Raw genomic sequence first — 23,554 nt, forward strand, 5'->3', positions numbered from 1 at the left:
TTATGAATTGATTTACATCTGCTCAGATTTGTACTCGCATGGCTTAACGGAACAGCGTCCATTAGTGCGTTTAGTCCAAAAGGGTGCATATTTTTCACGTTTGCAAAATATTTAGTCCTACAGAATATATTTCTATTCATTTCCCACTGAATTCTGCACAACCCAAAGTGCTAAAAGAGCGTTCAGAGCGCACTCGGTCTCTCCTGTTCCTGGTTTTTCGTGAGTTATGGCTCACCCACAGCTGTCAATCATCTTACGTGAGGAAACATGACTATAATTCCCGCCCTTCTGGATAACTCTGTCCTGTACACTTCCTCGTTCTGAGCTGAAAAACAAACCCAACGGAACGTTTCTACACATGAAACTAGAAGCTAATAAACACACGATTGCGGTAGTATATTGTTATTTTCATGCGATTAGTGCGGTTTACATTATAAATGCTAAGCAGGTGTAGAGATTAGCTGCATATAAAAGGCTTTGCAATATATATTTAAACAACATTATATGACTGAAATCCACATTAGGTCCACATGGTTCTGAGTAAAAACTAGGGCTGCACGTTTTGGGGAAAGTGTCTTACTGTGATTAATCTGGTTAAAACTGCAATTTGCGATTTCGAATAATAATAGAAATGAAAAGTGTGTGTATAACATTTTGTTTATAAATTAATGACTAAATAATTATCATCATCATTATTACTAAATAAAAAAATTAACAAAACAAGAAAAAATACTATTACAATAACATTTGATTAAACATTTAAAATAGAGCATTTAAGAATTAATATATATATATTATTTATATTAATTAGATACAAAAATGTAATCGAGTCCCGGCCCATATATATAATATATATATGTGTGTGTATATATATATATATATATATATATATATATATATATATAATATATTTATGTGTGTGTATATATATATATGTGTGTGTATATATATTAGGGCTGGGACTCGGTTAATCTAATTAATTAGAGGCGTTGTAATTAATTCATCACATTTTAATCGCATATAAATATTTGACCTGAGAACAATGAGAAGTAATTTTTCACATGTATTTTTAGTATACCATTGAATAATGACTGAATACATAAGCTTAATCAACAAAATATAGTTTATTTATTTCAGTCCAGCAGACCAGCGAAATGTTTGCCATTAAGTGTAGCAAAAGCATATTTGTGATATTTGAGGCTCGATGTGCTGCGGTGATACGCTAACTCCTTGTTGTATCGCTTGCACACAACCGTGCTCTTGACGACGCTTCCATCCTTTCGTTTTTTAAAACAAAATTTCCCGTCCACGGGCCAAGCAGAGCGGTCTCATCAGCTTCTTCACTCATGTTCACTATGGTTTGTTGTTGGTGTTCCAGTATAAAACGTTCCGCGGTGCAAAAACAAGTGTGGTTAAAATTATTTATTTTTTTGCGTAATTAATTAATCTTAATTAACGTGTTAAAGTCCTGGCCCTAATATATATATATATATATATATATATATATATATATATATATATATATATATATATATATATATATATATATATATATATATATATATACATATATATACATATATATACATATATATATATTTGACAGAACTTATTTTACCCCCCCCCCCCAAAAAAAAACCCAGCAAATTTTCCTCAATTTGTATTTGAGAAGATTTGCATTTGTTGTTTGTTGTTGTTTTGTTGTTACAACTATATACATTTGCATTTGTTGTTGATGGTTAAATTATTATATTTATCAGAATTTTTTGTTTTGCTTTAGTGTTCTATTATATAACAATCTTTCTATTTTCTTTACTCCCTGAACTTTTTAGGACACATCTACATTGTCAGTAAATAAAATACACCTGTTTTCACTCAAAATATTATAATAATAAATGCCTATTCCTTGCTGAGGGATTGTTATATGTAGTGTTGGAAATTTTCTTCTTGCAAAAATCATTTCCCAAAGATCATTTGATTTCAGAAAGACTTTATTCAAATTAACAAAGCCGAGTTTCCCCTGCAGGAGAGAATCCCAGTTCTTTGGTTTACCTAGCGCATATACACAGCTGCTTTCCCAAAATGGTAACAACCTTCAGCTAGTTTTCCAGTTGGTTTCCTGGCTCATACGTCACCAAAATCTTTTTCTGTCCATCATGCATCTTCTACATGTTATTTTCAAGCACATTGTCAAGGTCCCCACGAACTTAATACAGGGCAGACACAACCTCAGCAAACAGCCGATATCTAATAGTGTCTTATGTACAGCTTATTTTACATTAAATTCAATAATAAAAATCTTCTACAGTAGACAAAATTAATCTGTGAGTCTAAAACAACCAAGACTAACTTTCAAAAAACTTCCTGAAGTTCTTTTGTTAACAGTAAAAACCCATTTTTGCTGAATCTTTCTTAAACTTCTATTAATGTAATCCATTCTCAGACTGAATAAATAATCTGACAGTGGGGTGAGTAAAATCATCTTAAAACAACATTATTTTGCTCACCCCATTGGCAGATTATTTATCTTATTTTAAGCAAAAACTCTCTTCATTTTGAGTTATTTTTTTCCAAAACAAGACAATAATTTTTACTTGTCTAGTAAATGTAAGAATATTTTGAACTAGAAACAAGACAAAAATACTAAGTAAGAAAAGCATTTTTGCAGTGAATGTACATTATTAAGGTGTATTTTGATGATTATTTTGTATTTTGATGCATGTAAACCTGTTGTATGAGACTCCAGAACAACATTAGGATCTTTTAAAATGGCATAATTGGGCATTTTAATGTTTCAGTGGTGTTTGTGATGCGTCCTTGCTGAGTAAATGTATACGTTTATTGAAAAATTGGTCCGCCATAAATACTGACAGCTTTTTTTCCTCTGTTTTCACAGGCTGAAGAAGGCCTGCGTTGGCTTCGAGCTCATGTTCGAGGAAGTCCCCATCACCATCAAGAACTCTCATCTCATAAACGTGCTGATGTGGGATCTGCAGGAGAAAAGTACGGTGGCTGACAAGCACGAGCTGCTCAGTCTCTCCAGCAGGTTAGAATCAACACGACCTCGCGTTACTAATTCTGGAGCAGAAGATTTGTCCTCTGCTGATTCATCTCATCAGTTCGTCTTTTAAGCCTCTCTGCCACGGGTCTGTTTCGCACAGGAAGTTGACCGAGCAAATGCAATACACGCTGACATGCCCTGATGAAACCATTTAATCTTGACATTCGAAATAGGGCTTTATAGTTACAAAACCAGCCTTCTGGGAGCAGAGAAATGCGGCAATGCGAAACAGTGATTTTATTCCAGCGTATACGACTCTGTCAGACAAATACACACTCAAGCATTTGCATCTAGTATATAATCTCCCAGTACAACCAAAAGCTGCTTTTCTTAATTGGGTTTAAATTTAATATTGTCTAGTAGTGAAGTAGTCAAGACCACCTAAACTAAGACTAAGACCAGACCAGCACTCCTTAAATTAATCTAGAAGATCCATATCTGCTGTCTGAGAAACGTCTTATATTTAATGAATAAATACAACTAGAATAGTAAGACACTTTAGCACTGTTACCAATCAAACCACTGACGATAAAATGAATGGCACAGAAGTCGGATCTGAATTGGTACAATTACACCGTCATAAATAATGTTCAGATTAATTTAACATTAAAACATTAACATAATTTAACATTCACAGAATCATTTATTTAACCATTTGTTCAAAGCAGCCGATTCATTTAATAACGAAATGAATTAGCAGAGAAATGTAATATTAACTTCTTGTTTATTGAATGTTTGTACAAATCAATATCATTTGCAATCAGGTTTATATTCATGAAATCAGCTCTCTTGCTCCTGTGATATTGCTTAATTATATTCTATATATATTTTGGCCATTTGAGACAATGCTGCATTGATTTTGAACCCGGCAGCACAGAAACAAAAGAAATCAAATTACAGAAGAAGTTCTTGATTGCATTTTAGGCAGTAAGTTTGACATCAGATCACATTAATGATGTTAAATCAGACAATGCTCCAGCGATTTACTGAGATCCTGCAGTTGTGGTCTTGACTGGTCTTGAGATAAAATCCAGAGTCCTCTAAGTCCGAGTGTAAAAAGCTCAGTATGCATGAAACAGCTAGGCCCCCCCCCCCCCCCCCCAAAAAAAAGAAACAGACCACAAACGTTTATTAGGCTGCTGTCCCTTTAAAAATGAACGCACAGATCTAATACACTGTTACACATCCAATTTTATTTTATTTTTCTCTCTCCTGTTTTGTGGCTTATTGTGATTAATAACACTCAAATGTGTCAATAACTTTGAGAAGCATGACGTTAAAGAAGTGCAACACTTTAGAAAATACATTTCTTTTAATTTGTGAATCAATGCGAATCGGTAGAAGAATAGAATAGAATAGAATAGAATAGAATTGCGAATTTGTTCGTGAACCCCCACCCCTAGCCCTCGCCAAATTAACAAGTGACCGCTGAATCTGGGCCAAAATACTGCGGAGTTTGACCAGATGTCAAAAATAATAGGGAAGCATTTTAACTTCATGAACCTATTCATTTTGCACGGTTAGTTGCATATTAGCATTAAACATTACTTTTTTTTATTCCACATAACAGCCCACCAGTTGAGAGCCACTGACCTAAAATTTCATTTTCGGGAGTCCGTCAGTAATTCTGCTTCCCGAGGCTGGACGCTCTATTCTCCTGCAAATACTCCTCTCTTCTAAATTAATTTGGCTAATCCAGTTAGATTCTGCTGAATTTTATTACAGATTGAGTCGAGTCTGTTTCCAGGAGAGCAGTTCCCAGAAATGAGCCTCATTACATCCCGAATGAGTTTTCTTTTTCCTTGTACTAATATGAGCTTCAAGGACCGCGTGTTAAACGTGCTGAATGTAGAGCCGTGATTAGTCTATAAAAGGCCCATATGCTATTGCATTTTATTTCTCTTGCTCTAGTTTGGTTTTGCAGGAGCATTTCCGCTTGGGCTCTTTTGCTTTTGTACTTTTATTGATTTTCTGAATGTGAATTATATATTTTGCCAGGTTGTTGAATATTGAATAGGCCTTGAAATGTGTGTTGATGATCAGATCCTCATCTGAGAATGATTAGTGAAGGATCATGAGACACTGAAGACTGGAGTAATGATGATAAATTCAGCTTTGATCACAGGAATAAATCACACTTTACTATATATTCACATAGAGGACTGATGAGTTACATATTAAAAATATTTCACTATTTTACTGTATTTTTGGTCAAATAAACGCAGCTTTGAAACATTTTTGAACAGTAGTGCAGATATTCTCGTTCGAAAATGTTTCGGAAAGCAAGCCTTGATTATTTTTAAACGACCTTAATAGCGGTTTGGTTCGTATATTTGACACATTGAGGCTGCAGTGACTGTTTGGTTGAAACGATGGTTCCTCTGATTGAACACACACCCTTTCAGTGTATAAAGATATAAATGCTGAGATATATTTGGAGTTTCATCAAAAGGGTGTTATTTTAGCTATATCACCCAGCTCTGATCTACATAGTTCATTGATCTCTTATTTCGAAAGAGCAAGAAATATCTTTTTTTTTTTTCCCTTTAATGAACGTATGAACTAAGAATGTAATTTTTCTGACTGTGTCTGCTCCCCAGCAGCCACAGCTGTTCAGGACTCTCTTCTGAATCAGACTAATTGATAGACTAAATATGTGGGATGTGAGCAGGTGTTTTGGTCTTTGTAGTTAATGTTTTATGAGTCGGCACAATCTTTGCCATTTTGACGAAGTCTTTCATTTGTAATTCAGAACATCCCCAGGAGTTGGTGTGTGTTTAATAGGCCCTGCTGGTGAAATCATTCAGCCTTCCCATCAGCACGCCGATAATGATAATGTATTCAGCATGTAATTTCGGTCTTCCTGTGTACAGAGATGCCCTTTCCTTTCTTGACAAATACCAATAGGTCTATAGAGCAGATGTGTCACTCCAAAAACACAGAGACTTGAAAGCATGTAATGTTGAATGTTAAAGGAATGAAAATTGTCTTCATTTGCTTGTCCGTCACGTTGCTCCAAAGTTGTTATTTTCAAGAAGACTCGGCTGGTCACTTTTGTCCAATGCAATTACAATCGATTTAGGTGCAAAAGTGCTTCATTTGGCTAACCGTATGACACACTCTTAGAAGAAAAGGTTCTAGATAGATCCACTTTCCAACTTTTTTACATTTTTATGAACAAAACTGCTTGTTAACAATCATATAACAAGATATTTCTCCTTACAAATTTTTTTGGCATAAAGGTTTCCTTTAAATCGAGTCCTAGAGTTCTGTATAAGCCCCAATCGAATAATTTTAAAGATTGTGTAAAACTTTGAACGCACTGAAAATTAAGTCAAACTCTTCCTGATTCGTAAAACAAACATTCTTAGTGTGATTGTTCTTCTCATTGATTTGCTGATTGGTGAGTAGAGTAGGGCTGCTCGATAAATCGCATCTGAAAGCACTGCAAGTTTCAATTGCTTATAACATTAACATGTGTCAGACATCTTTCCAAACATGAGAAGCATTGTCACATTTAATCAATCAAAGCGTTTCAATCTATTTACATTTAAATTCATGCATTTGGCGGACGCTTTTATCCAAAGCAACTTGCATAGCATTCAAGGTACACATTTAACCTTATTGTCAGTTCTTGCTTTATGGAATTAATGCCTTATTAAAGGTGCACTATGCAGCTTTCCGTCCACTAGAGGGCGCCTATTCAAAACAAAGGCATAGTTTGATGATGCAAAGTGTGAGCGCAGCATCTTGGGACATGTGGTCTTCACCTCACAGCCGGGGGAAAATAGGACTCGGGCAGAAATCACGTTCATGCATGCGGTTATTAACGTTACTGTAGTGAAGCAGAGCAGGAGCGAGTGTTGAGGAGCTGAGCACGGCCGCTGGAGCGATTGGTTATTAACGTTACTGTAGTGAAGCAGAGCAGCAGCGAGTGTTGAGGAGCTGAGCACGGCCGCTGGAGCGATTGGTTATTAACGTTACTGTAGTGAAGCAGAGCAGGAGCGAGTGTTGAGGAGCTGAGCACGGCCGCTGGAGCGATTGGTTATTAACGTTACTGTAGTGAAGCAGAGCAGGAGCGAGTGTTGAGGAGCTGAGCACGGCCGCTGGAGCGATTGGTTATTAACGTTACTGTAGTGAAGCAGAGCAGCAGCGAGTGTTGAGGAGCTGAGCACGGCCGCTGGAGCGATTGGTTATTAACGTTACTGTAGTGAAGCAGAGCAGGAGCGAGTGTTGAGGAGCTGAGCACGGCCGCTGGAGCGATTGGTTATTAACGTTACTGTAGTGAAGCAGAGCAGGAGCGAGTGTTGTGGAGCTGAGCACGGCCGCTGGAGCGATTGGTTATTAACGTTACTGTAGTGAAGCAGAGCAGGAGCGAGTGTTGAGGAGCTGAGCACGGCCGCTGGAGCGATTGGTTATTAACGTTACTGTAGTAAAGCAGAGCAGGAGCGAGTGTTGAGGAGCTGAGCACGGCCGCTGGAGCGATTGGTTATTAACGTTACTGTAGTGAAGCAGAGCAGCAGCGAGTGTTGAGGAGCTGAACACGGCCGCTGGAGCGATTGGTTATTAACGTTACTGTAGTGAAGCAGAGCAGGACCGAGTGTTGAGGAGCTGAGCACGGCTGCTGGAGCGATTGGTTATTAACGTTACTGTAGTGAAGCAGAGCAGGACGAGTGTTGAGGAGCTGAGCACGGCTGCTGGAGCGATTGGTTATTAACGTTACTGTAGTGAAGCAGAGCAGGACCGAGTGTTGTGGAGCTGAGCACGGCTGCTGGAGCGATTGGTTATTAACGTTACTGTAGTGAAGCAGAGCAGAAGCGAGTGTTGAGGAGCTGAGCACGGCCGCTGGAGCGATTGGTTATTAACGTTACTGTAGTGAAGCAGAGCAGAAGCGAGTGTTGAGGAGCTGAGCACGGCCGCTGGAGCGATTGGTTATTAACGTTACTGTAGTGAAGCAGAGCAGCAGCGAGTGTTGAGGAGCTGAGCACGGCCGCTGGAGCGATTGGTTATTAACGTTACTGTAGTGAAGCAGAGCAGGAGCGAGTGTTGAGGAGCTGAGCACGGCCGCTGGAGCGATTGGTTATTAACGTTACTGTAGTGAAGCAGAGCAGGAGCGAGTGTTGTGGAGCTGAGCACGGCCGCTGGAGCGATTGGTTATTAACGTTACTGTAGTGAAGCAGAGCAGGAGCGAGTGTTGAGGAGCTGAGCACGGCCGCTGGAGCGATTGGTTATTAACGTTACTGTAGTGAAGCAGAGCAGGAGCGAGTGTTGTGGAGCTGAGCACGGCCGCTGGAGCGATTGGTTATTAACGTTACTGTAGTGAAGCAGAGCAGGAGCGAGTGTTGAGGAGCTGAGCACGGCCGCTGGAGCGATTGGTTATTAACGTTACTGTAGTGAAGCAGAGCAGGAGCGAGTGTTGAGGAGCTGAGCACGGCCGCTGGAGCGATTGGTTATTAACGTTACTGTAGTGAAGCAGAGCAGGAGCGAGTGTTGTGGAGCTGAGCACGGCCGCTGGAGCGATTGGTTATTAACGTTACTGTAGTGAAGCAGAGCAGGAGCGAGTGTTGAGGAGCTGAGCACGGCCGCTGGAGCGATTGGTTATTGACGTTACTGTAGTGTAAAGCAGAGCAGGACCGAGTGTTGAGGAGCTGAGCACGGCCACTGGAGCGATTGGTTATTAACGTTACTGTAGTGAAGCAGAGCAGGAGCGAGTGTTGAGGAGCTGAGCACGGCCGCTGGAGCGATTGGTTATTAACGTTACTGTAGTGAAGCAGAGCAGGAGCGAGTGTTGAGGAGCTGAGCACGGCCGCTGGAGCGATTGGTTATTAACGTTACTGTAGTGAAGCAGAGCAGGACCGAGTGTTGTGGAGCTGAGCACGGCCGCTGGAGCGATTGGTTATTAACGTTACTGTAGTGAAGCAGAGCAGGAGCGAGTGTTGAGGAGCTGAGCACGGCTGCTGGAGCGATTGGTTATTAACGTTACTGTAGTGAAGCAGAGCAGGAGCGAGTGTTGAGGAGCTGAGCACGGCCGCTGGAGCGATTGGTTATTAACGTTACTGTAGTGAAGCAGAGCAGAAGCGAGTGTTGAGGAGCTGAGCACGGCCGCTGGAGCGATTGGTTATTAACGTTACTGTAGTGAAGCAGAGCAGGAGCGAGTGTTGAGGAGCTGAGCACGGCCGCTGGAGCGATTGGTTATTAACGTTACTGTAGTGAAGCAGAGCAAGAGCGAGTGTTGAGGAGCTGAGCACGGCCGCTGGAGCGATTGGTTATTAACGTTACTGTAGTGAAGCAGAGCAGGAGCGAGTGTTGAGGAGCTGAGCACAGCCGCTGGAGCGATTGGTTATTAACGTTACTGTAGTGAAGCAGAGCAGGAGCGAGTGTTGAGGAGCTGAGCACGGCCGCTGGAGCGATTGGTTATTAACGTTACTGTAGTGAAGCAGAGCAGGAGCGAGTGTTGAGGAGCTGAGCACGGCCGCTGGAGCGATTGGTTATTAACGTTACTGTAGTGAAGCAGAGCAGGAGCGAGTGTTGAGGAGATGAGCACGGCTGCTGGAGCGATTGGTTATTAACGTTACTGTAGTGAAGCAGAGCAGGAGCGAGTGTTGAGGAGCTGAGCACGGCCGCTGGAGCGATTGGTTATTAACGTTACTGTAGTAAAGCAGAGCAGGAGCGAGTGTTGAGGAGCTGAGCACGGCCGCTGGAGCGATTGGTTATTAACGTTACTGTAGTAAAGCAGAGCAGGAGCGAGTGTTGAGGAGCTGAGCACGGCCGCTGGAGCGATTGGTTATTAACGTTACTGTAGTAAAGCAGAGCAGGAGCGAGTGTTGTGGAGCTGAGCACGGCTGCTGGAGCGATTGTTACACAAGCACACGGCTCGCGAGCACCGGGACTTTTATTATGACGGGACGGGACAGTCACCGGGCGCCTGCACTGATCCGCTCTTCCGGTTATGATTATGAGGTAAAGCAGCTCTGTTTATCATATTAGATACATTTAAGTGTGTTGAAAATGATGTTGTGACGTTACTCCGTGCGTTCACTTGTTCACACTGCTAAGAGTAAAGCGCTCCTGCCAAATAAAAGCCGAAACCGAGGGTAACGCAGATATGACATGATTGACAGGCGACTCCATCAAACGCTATGCTGAAATGTCCCGGTCCTCAGTTAAAATACTAATTTTCTCACAATTTACAAATAGTTGAAAACATCTGGGATATTGTAAGAACTCAACTGAACAAAATATATAACACTGGCCTAGTGGTTTTTGGATATTTTACTGCAAAAATACTACATAGTGCACCTTTAATGCCTTATTGCAATAAGGAGTTTATTCAGCTCACCTATAATATGATGTTCTTGGCGAATAGTAAAGCATGCACGCTTGGTGTCAGCACTGCTCTTTAATATGCTCCCTACGTATGCAGCTTAAGAGGTTTTGGAGGCGATATATCAGGTTTCTGATACTTGGTGGCCCCTCATAAATCAGCTGCGATTAGACGTCTCCCTGAAGCGTGTAAATTCAGAGCAGATCGTCGGCCTTATCAGGCACATCATGCTTCTGTCATCGTGGGTTTTAATTGCGTGGAAGATCACTTTGCTGCAATTACACTTTGATGTGCAGTCAGCCGTTATTTACGCAAACTTTGTTCAACTAAACCGTCTGTCAATCTGTTTCCATAGCAACCACCTGGAAAAAAGCCTTCAGCTGCTGATGGACCGCGTGGACGACATGAGCCAAGATATCGTGAAGTACAACACGTACTGCCGCAACCTCAGCAAGCAGCAGCAGCAGAAGACGCAGGTACAGTGGCCGATCTGAAATATATCACTACAGGCACGCAGGTCTAGAGGAGTTTGGTTGGATGCATTTACATTGAATCATTTAGCAGACGCTTTTATGCATAGCGTCCTACAAAAGGGGAGAGCACTAGAAGCAACGAAAGAAACAAGGGCAACAACCTGAAAGTGCTGTAAGTCTCAGTTAATCGAGCACAGTACAATTTTTTTCACCCACAGCCCACCGACTCGTCTAATCCAGTAGCCCCGCCCACCGACTCATCTAATCCAGTAGCCCCGCCCACCGACTCATCTAATCCAGTAGCCCTGCCCACCGACTCATCTAATTCAGTAGCCCCGCCCACCGACTCATCTAATCCAGTAGCCCCGCCCACCGACTCATCTAATTCAGTAGCCCCGCCCACGACTCATTTAATCCAGTAGCCCCGCCCACCAACTCATCTAATTCAGTAGCCCCGCCCACCAACTCCTCTAATTCAGTAGCCCCGCCCACCGACTCATCTAATCCAGTAGCCCCGCCCACAGACTAATCTAATTCAGTAGCCCCGCCCACCGACTAATCTAATCCAGTAGCCCCGCCCACCGACTTATCTAATTCAGTAGCCCCGCCCACGACTCATCTAATTCAGTAGCCCCGCCCACCGACTCATCTAATCTAGTAGCCCCGCCCACCGACTCATCTAATCCAGTAGCCCCGCCCACTGACTTATCTAATTCAGTAGCCCCGCCCACCGACTCATCTAATCTAGTAGCCCCGCCCACCGACTTATCTAATTCAGTAGCCCTACCCATGACTCATCAAATCCAGTAGCCCCGCCCATCGACTCATCAAATTCAGTAGCCCCGCCCATCGACTCATCAAATTCAGTAGCCCCGCCCATCCAATCATCTAAGGCCTAGTCCACACGTACACGGCTATTTTTATTACCGGAGTTTTTCCTCCTCCGTTTTAAAAAACAATCGCGTCCACACAAGCGCGGTTTTAAAAATAAATTCTGTCCACATGAGAACGCAAAACTACGCTATGATTGGCTGCCTGATTTCCATATGGGTCCCATTCACTGCACCGATGCACATTGCACTGACTGAGGGATGCCATGGGCTCAAGTGAAACACTTCCTACAAGTTCCTTTACTTTGGACTCAGTGACAGGTAACTGTATACAGGTGCAGGGCCGAAGTGGACTGTAATAGCGTCACACACTTGCTTTACTATTTTGTATTATTGCATTCTGGTGCCTTTATTCTGCAATACAATTAAATAACTGAACATGTATCTATATACGTGTGATAAGCGCTGTTATGGAGTCCACCGCACAGAATCGACTCACGTAAATCAAAAGTTGATCTAACATCAAACAAAGGAAAGAACGGCGCGCACTTCAATTTAAAAAGCCGAAATCTCCGGTTTTACCATCTACACGACAACGCTGTAACCGGAGTTTCTAAAAATCTTCACCCTGGCCGGAGTTTTCAAAAAAGTCCGGTTTCAGTAACCGGATACAGCGTTTGCGTGTGGACGAACAGCCAAACCGCGTAGAAAACACTGCAGTTTTGAAAATACCCGTGTTCGTGTGGACAGGGCCTAATTCAGTGAGTGTGTGTGTGTGTGTGTGTGTATGTGGTGTGAGTGATGGGGACATGAGAATCTCCTGCACACTATGAATGACCCAGCCCATTAATGGCTGTCGTCTCTCGGCCTGAGATAGACGCGCTCAATAGATGTTATTTAGGGTTCAGGAGGGCCGCCTAATTTACAATCCCACTTCGCTTCAGATTCATAATATCAACCATTTGGCCAGGCTGACAAATTGGCCAAAAAGCCCTTTATATTTTATAGGCTTTTGAATTTCTGCCATTTTGTAAACATGAGTTCTGAGCGGCAGAAAGCAGACGGGTGAGCGTGGATCACTGTGGGCTCATCCTGTGAGGAGCTGCTTCATATCTGACCTTACGCAAGAACAACAGGATCATTCCAGCCTTGACATCAGATAACAACGAATGCTATTTTTCCAATCGCTGCACAATAGCGTGAATGTGACTGAAACAGCTGGAACGGTGGCTCATTTCTTAAAATAAGTTTTTCTTGCTTTTCCCAGCCAGAAGATCAGCAAACAGGGACGACAGATGTTTCTTAAAGGGATAGTCCACCTAAAAATAAGTGTGATGTTTGTCTGCTGACCCCCAGGGTGTGTTTGTTTCTTCAGGAGAACACAAATGAAGATTTTTAACTCAGCCGCTGCTCGTATAATGCATGTCAATGGGGTGTGTTTCTATGAGAGTAAAAAACACACAGACATACGAGTCCATATTAAACCCTGAGGCTCGTGGAGACACACTGATGTCTTAAAAGGGATAGTTGACCCAAAAATGAAGATTCTGTTATCCTTTACTAACCCTCATGTTGTTCCAAACCTGTATGAGTTTCTTTGTTCTGCTTAAAACATAAGATATTTTGAAAAAAATGTTTGTAAGATAGAGCAACCATTCACTACCATAGTATTTTTTCCCTACTATGGTAGTGATGGTTGCTTACAAACATTCTTCAAAATATATATTTTTTTGTTCGGCAGAAAACTAGGAAACTCATACAGGTTTGGAACAACATGAGGGTTAATGAATGATGACAAAATTTTCAATTTTGGGTGAACTATCCCTTTAAGACCCCGAAACGATCACTTTCAGCCAGAAACACAACAGTATTTGTTATTTTTACCTCATATCAGACGAATCTCATCTAGTGTTCCCATCCGCCATTACTTCCGCTGAAGAAGGTCAAAATACCGGCGCGGTCATAGAATATTTACGTAGATGCCTCATTAGACTGATCCGCACAGACACTGAGGAATCTATATAAATATTTCAATGATCACGCCGGTATTCAGCGGAAGTAATAGCTGATGGGAACACTAGATGAGATTCGTCTGATATGAGGTAAAATAACACAAATACTGTTGTGTTTCTCTCAGAAAGTGATCGTTTCGTGTCTTAAGACATCAGTGTGTCTCCACGAGCCTCAGGGTTTAATATGGACTCGTATGTCTGTGTGTTTTTTACTCTCATAGAAACACACCCCATTGACATGCATTATACGAGCAACGGCTGAGTTAAAAATCTTCATTTGTGTTCGGCTATGGAGAGAATCACAGCGTTATAAACATTGATTTTAGTGAAAAACTAATTGAAAATCAGACATAAATATAAAACTACAAGACTGTGACCTTAACGGCTTTAGTGAGGAGAATAACTACAATCCCACGAAGCATTGCAAACCGCATAACTAAATAAAAAAATTGAGAAATATGTTGATTGACTTGATTGGCAGTGCTTTAGGGAGTGGGCGGAGCTAAAGAGCTCTTTAGAATTTCCTGCACAGCATGATGGGTAATGTAGTTTTTCACCACGAATTCCACAGTTAAAGGATTATTTTAAAACTAACCTGAAATAATGTGGTCTGACGGAAGCAAACGCCATCGATTAACAACCTCGTCGCTCGCAGTAGGGCTGACTTTAATGCTTTATACTTTATAGTTAATTTTCCCTGTGGAGGAAATTGAGTTTTTACTTGTGGAACTGATTGTTGCACTCTTTATTGAAAAGAGCACCTGAGACTAAGCTTCTCATTTTGAATTCCATGAGTTCATATGAGTTTTTGGGTAAAATATTGGCCTGTTCCTCTTGCCTCTTTAGCACTTTGAAAATTATTGCTTTCTTCCAGAACGAAACACACTTGGAAGTCTCTCTGGAGGAACTCTCCCTGATTGCAGTGTTTATTAGACCACTAGCGCTTCCTGTTTGACAGGATGGTTGAACCTTTCAAAGAAATTTAAAGGGTGCCCTGAAATGGCGGAGTGAACGAGGCCAAACCCAAGCGACTTGGTCACCAGCAGGTCATCTCAATGGCTCCTATATCAACCGCACTGAAATCTGCCGTAATTACTGTTGTCATCCATCATAGCCTTCCCGCCTCCGCCTCCACACATCCCCGCGCGCTGGGCCCCGGGTGAACCGTATAAACCAAATGACCCGCATCAATCACCATTTAATATCAAAGAGAATTGCCGCTGTGTTGGCAGTTTGCATTCCTAAATCATATGCCTAATTTCAACAAAAATGGCCGGTATCCTCAGCGGTGACATAAGTCGCACCAACTCAAATAGGATATGAATTCCTCTTCTTTTTTTCCCCTTGACTATACAATGTTTAAACTTGATATACTACATCTTTTAAAAAGGCGAGTGGTAGAGCTTGACAAAACTAGGGCAGGTGTGGGAGCTGTGCTGTCTGCCGCTTCAGATGTGTCAGTTCATCCTGCCTTACGGTTCTGTTACAGTAATGACTGCACTGGATCGTCTGCACTGGCGTCGCCTTAACAGTGGACATAATCAGACACTTTTACTCAATCAGACACATCCTTTACTTTAAGGATTAGTTCCATAGACTGTGAAAAAAAATATCCGTAGTGTCCGTCACGTCACCCACAGGATTCTGATGAGCCGTTCTGAGGCTTAAAGTAGGGGCGAGCTGGGCGTCGCCATCTTTTCATCATTTCATTTTTGGGTGAACTGACCCTTTAACATGACACTTCCTTTTACTTTCTGTAATGCAGAATATTCAATAAACACACAGGTGCTGCTTTTCCTCCCTCCCTCCATCTCCTTCCTCCCTCCCTCCCCCCCATCCCTTCCTCCCTCCCTCCCTCCCTCCCTCCATCTCCTTCCTCCCTCCCTCCCTCCCTCCATCTCCTTCCTCCCTCCCTCCCTCCCTCCATCTCCTTCCTCCCTCCCTCCCTCCCTCCCTCCCTCCCTCCATCTCCTTCCTCCCTCCCTCCCTCCCTCCCTCCATCTCCTTCCTCCCTCCCTCCCTCCCTCCCTCCATCTCCTTCCTCCCTCCCTCCCTCCCTCCATCTCCTTCCTCCCTCCCTCCCTCCCTCCATCTCCTTCCTCCCTCCCTCCCTCCCTCCCTCCCTCCATCTCCTTCCTCCCTCCCTCCATCTCCCTCCATCTCCTTCCTCCCTCCCTCCATCTCCTTCCTCCCTCCTCCCTCCCTCCCTCCCTCCCTCCCTCCCTCCCTCCCTCCCTCCCTCTCTTTCCTTCCTACCTCCATCTCCTTCCTTCCTACCTCCATCTCCTTCCTACCTCCGTCTCCTCCCTCCCTCCATCTCCTCCCTCCCTTCCATCTCCTTCCTTCCTACCTCCATCTCCTTCCTTCCTACCTCCATCTCCTTCCTTCCGACCTCCATCTCCTCCCTCCCTCCCTCCATCTCATCCCTCCCTCCCTCCCTCCCTCCATCTCCTTCCTTCCTCCCTCCATCTCCTCCCTCCCTCTCTCCATCTCCTTCCTTCCTCCCTCCCTCCATCTCCTCCCTCCATCTCCTTCCTTCCTACCTCCATCTCCTTCCTTCCGACCTCCATCTCCTCCCTCCCTCCCTCCATCTCATCCCTCCATCTCATCCCTCCCTCCCTCCCTCCCTCCATCTCCTTCCTTCCTCCCTCCATCTCCTCCCTCCCTCCCTCCATCTCCTTCCTTCCTTCCTCCCTCCATCCCCTCCCTCCCTCCATCTCCTTCCTTCCTTCCTCCCTCCATCCCCTCCCTCCCTCCATCTCCTTCCTTCCTTCCTCCCTCCATCCCCTCCCTCCCTCCATCTCCTCCCTCCCTCCCTCCATCTCATCCCTCCCTCCCTCCCTCCCTCCATCTCCTTCCTTCCTCCCTCCATCTCCTCCCTCCCTCTCTCCATCTCCTTCCTTCCTCCCTCCCTCCATCTCCTCCCTCCATCTCCTTCCTTCCTACCTCCATCTCCTTCCTTCCGACCTCCATCTCCTCCCTCCCTCCCTCCATCTCATCCCTCCATCTCATCCCTCCCTCCCTCCCTCCCTCCATCTCCTTCCTTCCTCCCTCCATCTCCTCCCTCCCTCCCTCCATCTCCTTCCTTCCTTCCTCCCTCCATCCCCTCCCTCCCTCCATCTCCTCCCTCCCTCCCTCCATCTCCTTCCTTCCTTCCTCCCTCCATCCCCTCCCTCCCTCCATCTCCTTCCTTCCTCCCTCCATCTCCTCCCTCCCTCCCTCCAGCTCCTTCCTCTCTCGTGTTTTTGTCCTTTATTTGTCCATTATTTATATCTCTCTTTGGTCTAGACTAGTAGTCCAGTAATGACCTCAGTCATGGGAATAGTGTGTAATCTGTGTGTGTCTTCATATTGTATCTGTATTCCAGCAGACGATCTGCCTGATCTCTTCCATCATTCTCTTTGAGTTCTGTTTCCCTTTCACCCTTTTGAAGACCTTTTGTTTTGCTGACACTGCTTGGGCCGCCCCAGGCTCCTCTATGAAGAGTTTCTTGTTTCTGTTTTTTTCCCTTTCCTTGGCTCATTTTCTCTTTTTCTGCATCCTCTAGTATCTCCAAAGGCGGCAGCAGGAAAACGCCCAGCGTCAGAGTCGCGGAGAGCCTCCATTACCGGAGGAAGACATCACCAAGATGTTCAAGCCTCCGCAGGCTCCTCCTCGCATGGACACGCTCCTCATCGCAGGTACCCTCAGCTAAACAGAGGCTTTTCTTATGTCGTCCCAATTGTCTTCAATATGTCAAAGAAGTTCGAAGTTCCAGGTCTCAGGAAGGTAAACTTTATTTTAAGAACAACAAAGTGAAATGCAGCTGTTCATCTGACCATCTCATTCTCAGCTCACACTTTCATACAGTTCTAACTAGACATAGTTATCATGCGATATATCACGGTAATGAATATGCACTAGGGCTGCACGATTTGGGGACAATATATAATTGCGATTATTCTGGGTAAAATTGCGATTGCGATTTAAAATGCGATTATTGTTATTATAATTTTTTTATAAATGAAAAGTGTGTGTTTATAATATTTTGTGTTTTTATATTAATGTGACTAATAATAATTATTATGATTATTATTACTGCTAAAAATATTTTTTAAAATAAGAAATATTACCATTACAATAACATTTTCATAATTACAAATAAAAAAGAGTAGGTCAGAACAAATATAACTATATAATACTAATACTAATTATTATTATTATTTTCGTAATATTTTACAGAAAACTTTTTACACACACAAAAAAAAAACTGCTGGGTTACCTATTAATATGCAGACAGCCAATGACTAAAAAACGTTAGAAAGGTCTAAGCCTAAGGAGTTATTCTTAAAGGGTTACTTCAGCGATTAGCATATGGCTTTGTATCAGTAGAAACCCTGGAGTATATTCAAATGATCGTGCTCCCCCCTCTCATATCTCCCTGAGACGAGAGATTTATGCATTTTATTTCTGGAAAAATTCCTCTCGTGACGCAAATTGACGATATTTCCGTCACGAGAGGAATGATTGCCCAGAGCCTAAAGACTACAGCCGGCAGAGGGAGCCATTTCCTCATGTTTTCAACTCGTGCATGGGGAATGGAGATCACACTCACAGCTCAGCTGCAGGCATTCATTTAAACGGAAGCTAAGCAATGTAAGTGTTTTAACTTCTCAAATTAATTTCTATGAAAGTTAAGCTTCCAAAGGCATGAACTGAAAACGCGTTGTGAATGTATGCCGCGAACGTGGTCGCGATTACCTCAGCTCTCATCACGAGAGCTCATCAGCTCACTTATGACGTTAAATGTAATCTGACTCCTAATCTGAGTCTGCTATGAGACTCACGCGGCAACTCGATCGTTATATTGAACACGCGTTCAGTATTTAATTGTACTTTCTGAACTCACTGTAATCCAGTAGGTGGCTTTGGGAATGGCCTCACAGGGCAGCGAAGCATTCTGGGAATTGTAGTCTTTCATCCCCATGAGACAAAAATACATTTTCTGTCGTTTCTCAGTCTAGAAAGCACCAAATTCAAAAATAATTTCACATTTCTACTACATTAATGACCCAGTTTAAATACAGATTCATCTTCCCAGTGCTGAAGTACCCCTTTAAAGTCTGTCTTTAATATGAAATATGAACCTCTTGTGCATCCACTGTGGGGAAAAAAACTCCTGTACATTGAAGAAAAACATGGATTGTCCAACAAATTTATAATTTTTTAAGTTTAAGTTTTAAAATGTATTTTCTTATTATTGATTACCCAAAAGTTTAATTCATACTGAAAGCCAGAGGGCGCCCTCGAGCGGAAAACGCCACATTCGCCTCAGAGAAGTAATTGACGTTAGTTTTCAGGAAACCCATGATGTGAAGCTAACGCTGTAAACAGAAGATAGAGACGCTTTGATTAAACATGACGACAATAAACACGACAGCAGCAAAATATGGTGTATTTGAGTTCTTCAAGCCGTCAAGGGTATTTTCATAAAAATAAAGTGTATAATAATGCAGTGCTGATTGACAGAGAATGCTATAAAATAACGCATCGTCTGCCTCACTCAGATGAGAAGCCACATCAGCTCACACACACTCGACTGACGATATGAAGTGAGGTAAAACATGTTATTAAACGTTGTCTTTTGCTGAATAGGTTTATGAACGCTTCACTAGTTTGTGAAGATGTTTGACTCGTGTTGCTTTTTCAAACGCACGTTATGAGCGACTCAAACTCGCAGTCTTTCAGACGGAGCAGTGTTACTCCTGATCACAGAGCAGCTCTTCGCTAACACACTGGGCATTTATTTATTTAATTAAAATCGCAGCCTTTGAGCTGTCATAATCGCACACGAGACAAATCGCGATTGCGGTTTGATTTCGATTAATCGTGCAGCCCTAATATGCACGGTATTGTTATCGTGGGCACTTAAAAATAGCGTAAATAATTTATATTTTTTAACTAACATTAACACACACAAAAAAAAAACACTTTCTGTAATGAATGTAGCTATTGCACAATCTTAGTTAAAGCAGGAAATAATGAGACCTTATTGTAATGTGAATTATAGCCTAATTCTTTTGCACTTGAATCTGTTTGAAAATGTAACTTTTACATATATTGCTGCATTGTATTATTGTATTTAAACATTCAGTTATTTTTGTTATTAGCTGTTATACTATGACAACACTTTTTTTTTGCAACGTATTCCAATATCGTGATAATACCGTATACCGTGATAAAAGCTTCCGCAATTAATCGCAACATGAAAAATTGATACCGTCACATGCCTAGCTCTAACTCATGGTTTCATTGCAGGTGCATTACTCCTTATACTCCATTCATAAACTTATCTAGCCTTGGTTGTGGTTAATGGTGGCCGACTGCCACTTGTTTTTCTTTGTCATCCAATAGGCATCATTCCACGTATCTTTTCTTGATAGACATCTCATAGCTTTTCCACAATTACACACAAACACCATTTTCTTCTAAGGGACCGCTGGGCAAAATTATTACTGGTTTGAAGTTAATTATGACCATGCTGACTCCCACACAACAAGTATAATCTTCCTTTGTTGGCCCTTCTTTTATTTCATTATTTATTTTTGTGTCTTTTTAATGTTTAGTCTAAGTCTACTAAAGATAAATGAAATTCCCCCACACATCCAGCACACTCTGTAGGGTATTGGAAATGTATAGTACTCTGTCTAGAAGAATTGATCCCTGAATTGGTCAATTCGGCAATAAACGAGTCGGTTTAAATGGGAATGGGAATAACGGCAGGTCTTAAATCTTCACACTATGTTGTGATCCTGATGGGGAAGCAGTTAGCTTCGCCCTCGAGTATCAGACAGCCATCATCTCTGAAGAGGATGATAAAGGACTACGGTTGTCTATAGTTTGCCATCAGCATGATTCGTCTTATTTAATTAAATTCTATTTTGTTTCTAAATGTAGTCGGGCACCTTGATGCAGATTTTTTCCCCTGCTGTCCCAGTTGGCCCAGTGATGCGATGTTGTGCAATTCAGGGAAAAGAAAGTTAATTACATTTAAAACTTATTTTCAGTATAGTATTAATGTTACAAAAATAGTTTTTCCTCCATTGTTCATTTGTAATGTATGTTTTTTGCATTGAAGCCGATGGAAATGATGTGCAGGTCTTAATTTTATTTCAATTGGAAGAGCTGATCGCAGCAGATGCCTCGAATACGGCTGTGAAACTCTATAATAACTCCATCATGACTCCACTAGGGCATACTATGCAAAACAATAACCGTTTCCATCCAAAGATGTAAATTTAACTACTCAAAATTGGAATATGGCATAAAACATTTGTGAGTAAAGCAGCGTTTCCATCCCATGTGCTCAAGAGAACAAAATCATCTCTTCCTGAGAAACTGACTCAAAATATCAGAGATAAACTATTGCTCAATCAGGCTCTTATTCCTCTATCATAAATGAGTGACACACACACACACACACACACACACACACATCCATCATAAATCAGTGTCGTCTCAGAGCATCAGGCGAAACACACACACACCATAAATGAGTGTCGTCTCAGAACATCAGGCAACACACACACACACACACACACACACACACACACACACCCATCATAAATCAGTGTCGTCTCAGAGCATCAGGCGAAACACACACACACCATAAATGAGTGTCGTCTCAGAACATCAGGCAACACACACACACATCCATCATAAATCAGTGTCGTCTCAGAACAAAAGGCCAAACACACACACACACACACACACACACACACACACACACACATCCATCATAAATCAGTGTCGTCTCAGAACATCAGGCAAAACACACACACACACATCCATCATAAATCAGTGTCATCTCAGAACATCAGGCAAAACACACACACACACACACACACACACAGACACCATAAATGAGTGTCGTCTCAGAACATCAGGCAAAACACACACACACACATACACACACCTTAAATGAGTGTCGTCTCTGAACAAAAGGCCAAACACACACACACACACACCATAAATGAGTGTCGTCTCAGAGCATCAGGCAAAACATAGACACACACACACACACTATAAACGAGTGTCGTCTTATAGACGCATCAGGCAAAACACACACACACACACACACACACACACACACACTCATGTTCTCTTGTGTTGGGATGCAGGTGTAGGTGAATACAATCGTGTGAAATGCTTCTGGAGACACACAGACATGCACACAATTGAGTGAGACTTCTGGAGGAACACACACCATCATGTGAGACTTCTTGAGGAAAACACACACACACACACACACTCACACACAATTGTGTGAGACTTCTTGAGGAACACACACACACACACTCACACACAATTGTGTGAGATTTGATGAACACACACACAAACAATCGTGTGAGACTTCTTGAGGAACACACACACACACACAATTGTGAGATTTGAGGAACACACACACACACAATTGTGTGAGATTTGATGAACACACACACACACAATTGTGTGAGACTTCTTGAGGAACACACACACACACACAATTGTGAGATTTGAGGAACACACACACACACACAATTGTGAGATTTGAGGAACACACACACACACAATCGTGTGAGACTTCTTGAGGAACACACACACACACACACAATCGTCTGAGATTTGAGGAACACACACATACACACACACACACACACACACACACTCAATCGTGTGAGACTTCTTGAGGAACACACACACACACGCATACACTGATCACAGACTGACTCTGGCATTCCAGAGCCACCCAACCAACATTTGAGATGCAGCGACGCCATTGGTCAGCTGGATAGTGCAGTTATCCAATCACAGCCTCGTCAGTCGAGTTGTGCACATCGTCTTTCAGGATTAAAAGGCATCCACCTCAACTGAGCGCAAACGTTTTCTTTTACGCACTTTTTTTGTAATGCAGTATCTCAGTGTGCATAAAATGGTCCATTCCAGCCGAGACCGCTCTCATCTGTTAGCCAATGAAGGACCATAATATCAGAATAAGCTGCAGAACCGCGGCTCTCTGACCTCAATCCTGTATTTTGGTGTCGTTTTATCTGGCTTCTCCAGGCCTAATGGCGGTGCTATGCTGTTTACTTCTGGCTCCTCCATCTGAATAATCGATATCATGGTGTGTATAATTTATTTGTTTCCTTCTGTTTCTTCACAAGGACAAATCAACAACTACTGTCAGAACATCAAGGAGTTCACCTCGCAGAACTTGGGGAAGCTGTTCATGGCGGAGGCTCTGCAGGGCCACAACAGCTAGAGACGGAGCCGCCTTTCCATCTCCAAACGCCAACATTATGAGGAGTTTAAAGGGACAGTTCATCCAAAAATGACTGATGTTTATCTGCTGACCCCCAGGGTGTGTTTGTTTTTTCAGGAGAACACAAATGAAGATTTTTAACTCAGCCGTTGCTCGTATAATGCATGTCAATGGGGTGTATTTCTATGAGAGTAAAAAACACACAGACATACGAATCCATATTAAACCCTGAGGCTCGTGGAGACACACTGATGTCTTAAGACACGAAACGATCGCTTTCTGTGAGAAACACAACAGTATGTGTGTTATTTTACCTCATATCAGATTAATCTCATCTAGTGTTCCCATCGGCAATTACTTCTGTGTAAGAAAATCTAGCGTGATCATAGATATATTTACCTAGATGTCTCATTCAACCGATCCACACAGAAATATATCTATGACCACACCGGTATTTTGACTTTCTCCAGCGGGAGTAATGGCGGATGGGAACACTAGATGAGATTCGTCTGATATGAGGTGTAAAATAACACAAATACTGTTGTGTTTCTCTCAGAAAGCGATCGTTTCGTGT

At 42.5% G+C, this 23,554-nt stretch overlaps 1 protein-coding gene across 1 annotated transcript in view; it reads left to right on the top strand.

Moving 5' to 3' along the window:
• eif3ha (eukaryotic translation initiation factor 3, subunit H, a) overlaps positions 1-23,122 on the top strand; it is a 123,389-nt gene extending 100,267 nt beyond the window's left edge. The window contains exons 5-8 of the mRNA XM_067447783.1: positions 2,897-3,046; positions 10,741-10,861; positions 17,248-17,380; positions 22,883-23,122. Of these exons, the coding sequence (XP_067303884.1) occupies positions 2,897-3,046; positions 10,741-10,861; positions 17,248-17,380; positions 22,883-22,980 (502 nt within the window). The 3' untranslated portion in view covers positions 22,981-23,122. The remainder of the gene's footprint in view (positions 1-2,896; positions 3,047-10,740; positions 10,862-17,247; positions 17,381-22,882) is intronic.
• The last annotated feature ends 432 nt before the right edge of the window (positions 23,123-23,554 follow it).

The sequence above is a fragment of the Pseudorasbora parva genome, chromosome 7, assembly GCF_024679245.1.
Source record: "Pseudorasbora parva isolate DD20220531a chromosome 7, ASM2467924v1, whole genome shotgun sequence".
Classification (NCBI taxonomy): domain Eukaryota; kingdom Metazoa; phylum Chordata; class Actinopteri; order Cypriniformes; family Gobionidae; genus Pseudorasbora; species Pseudorasbora parva.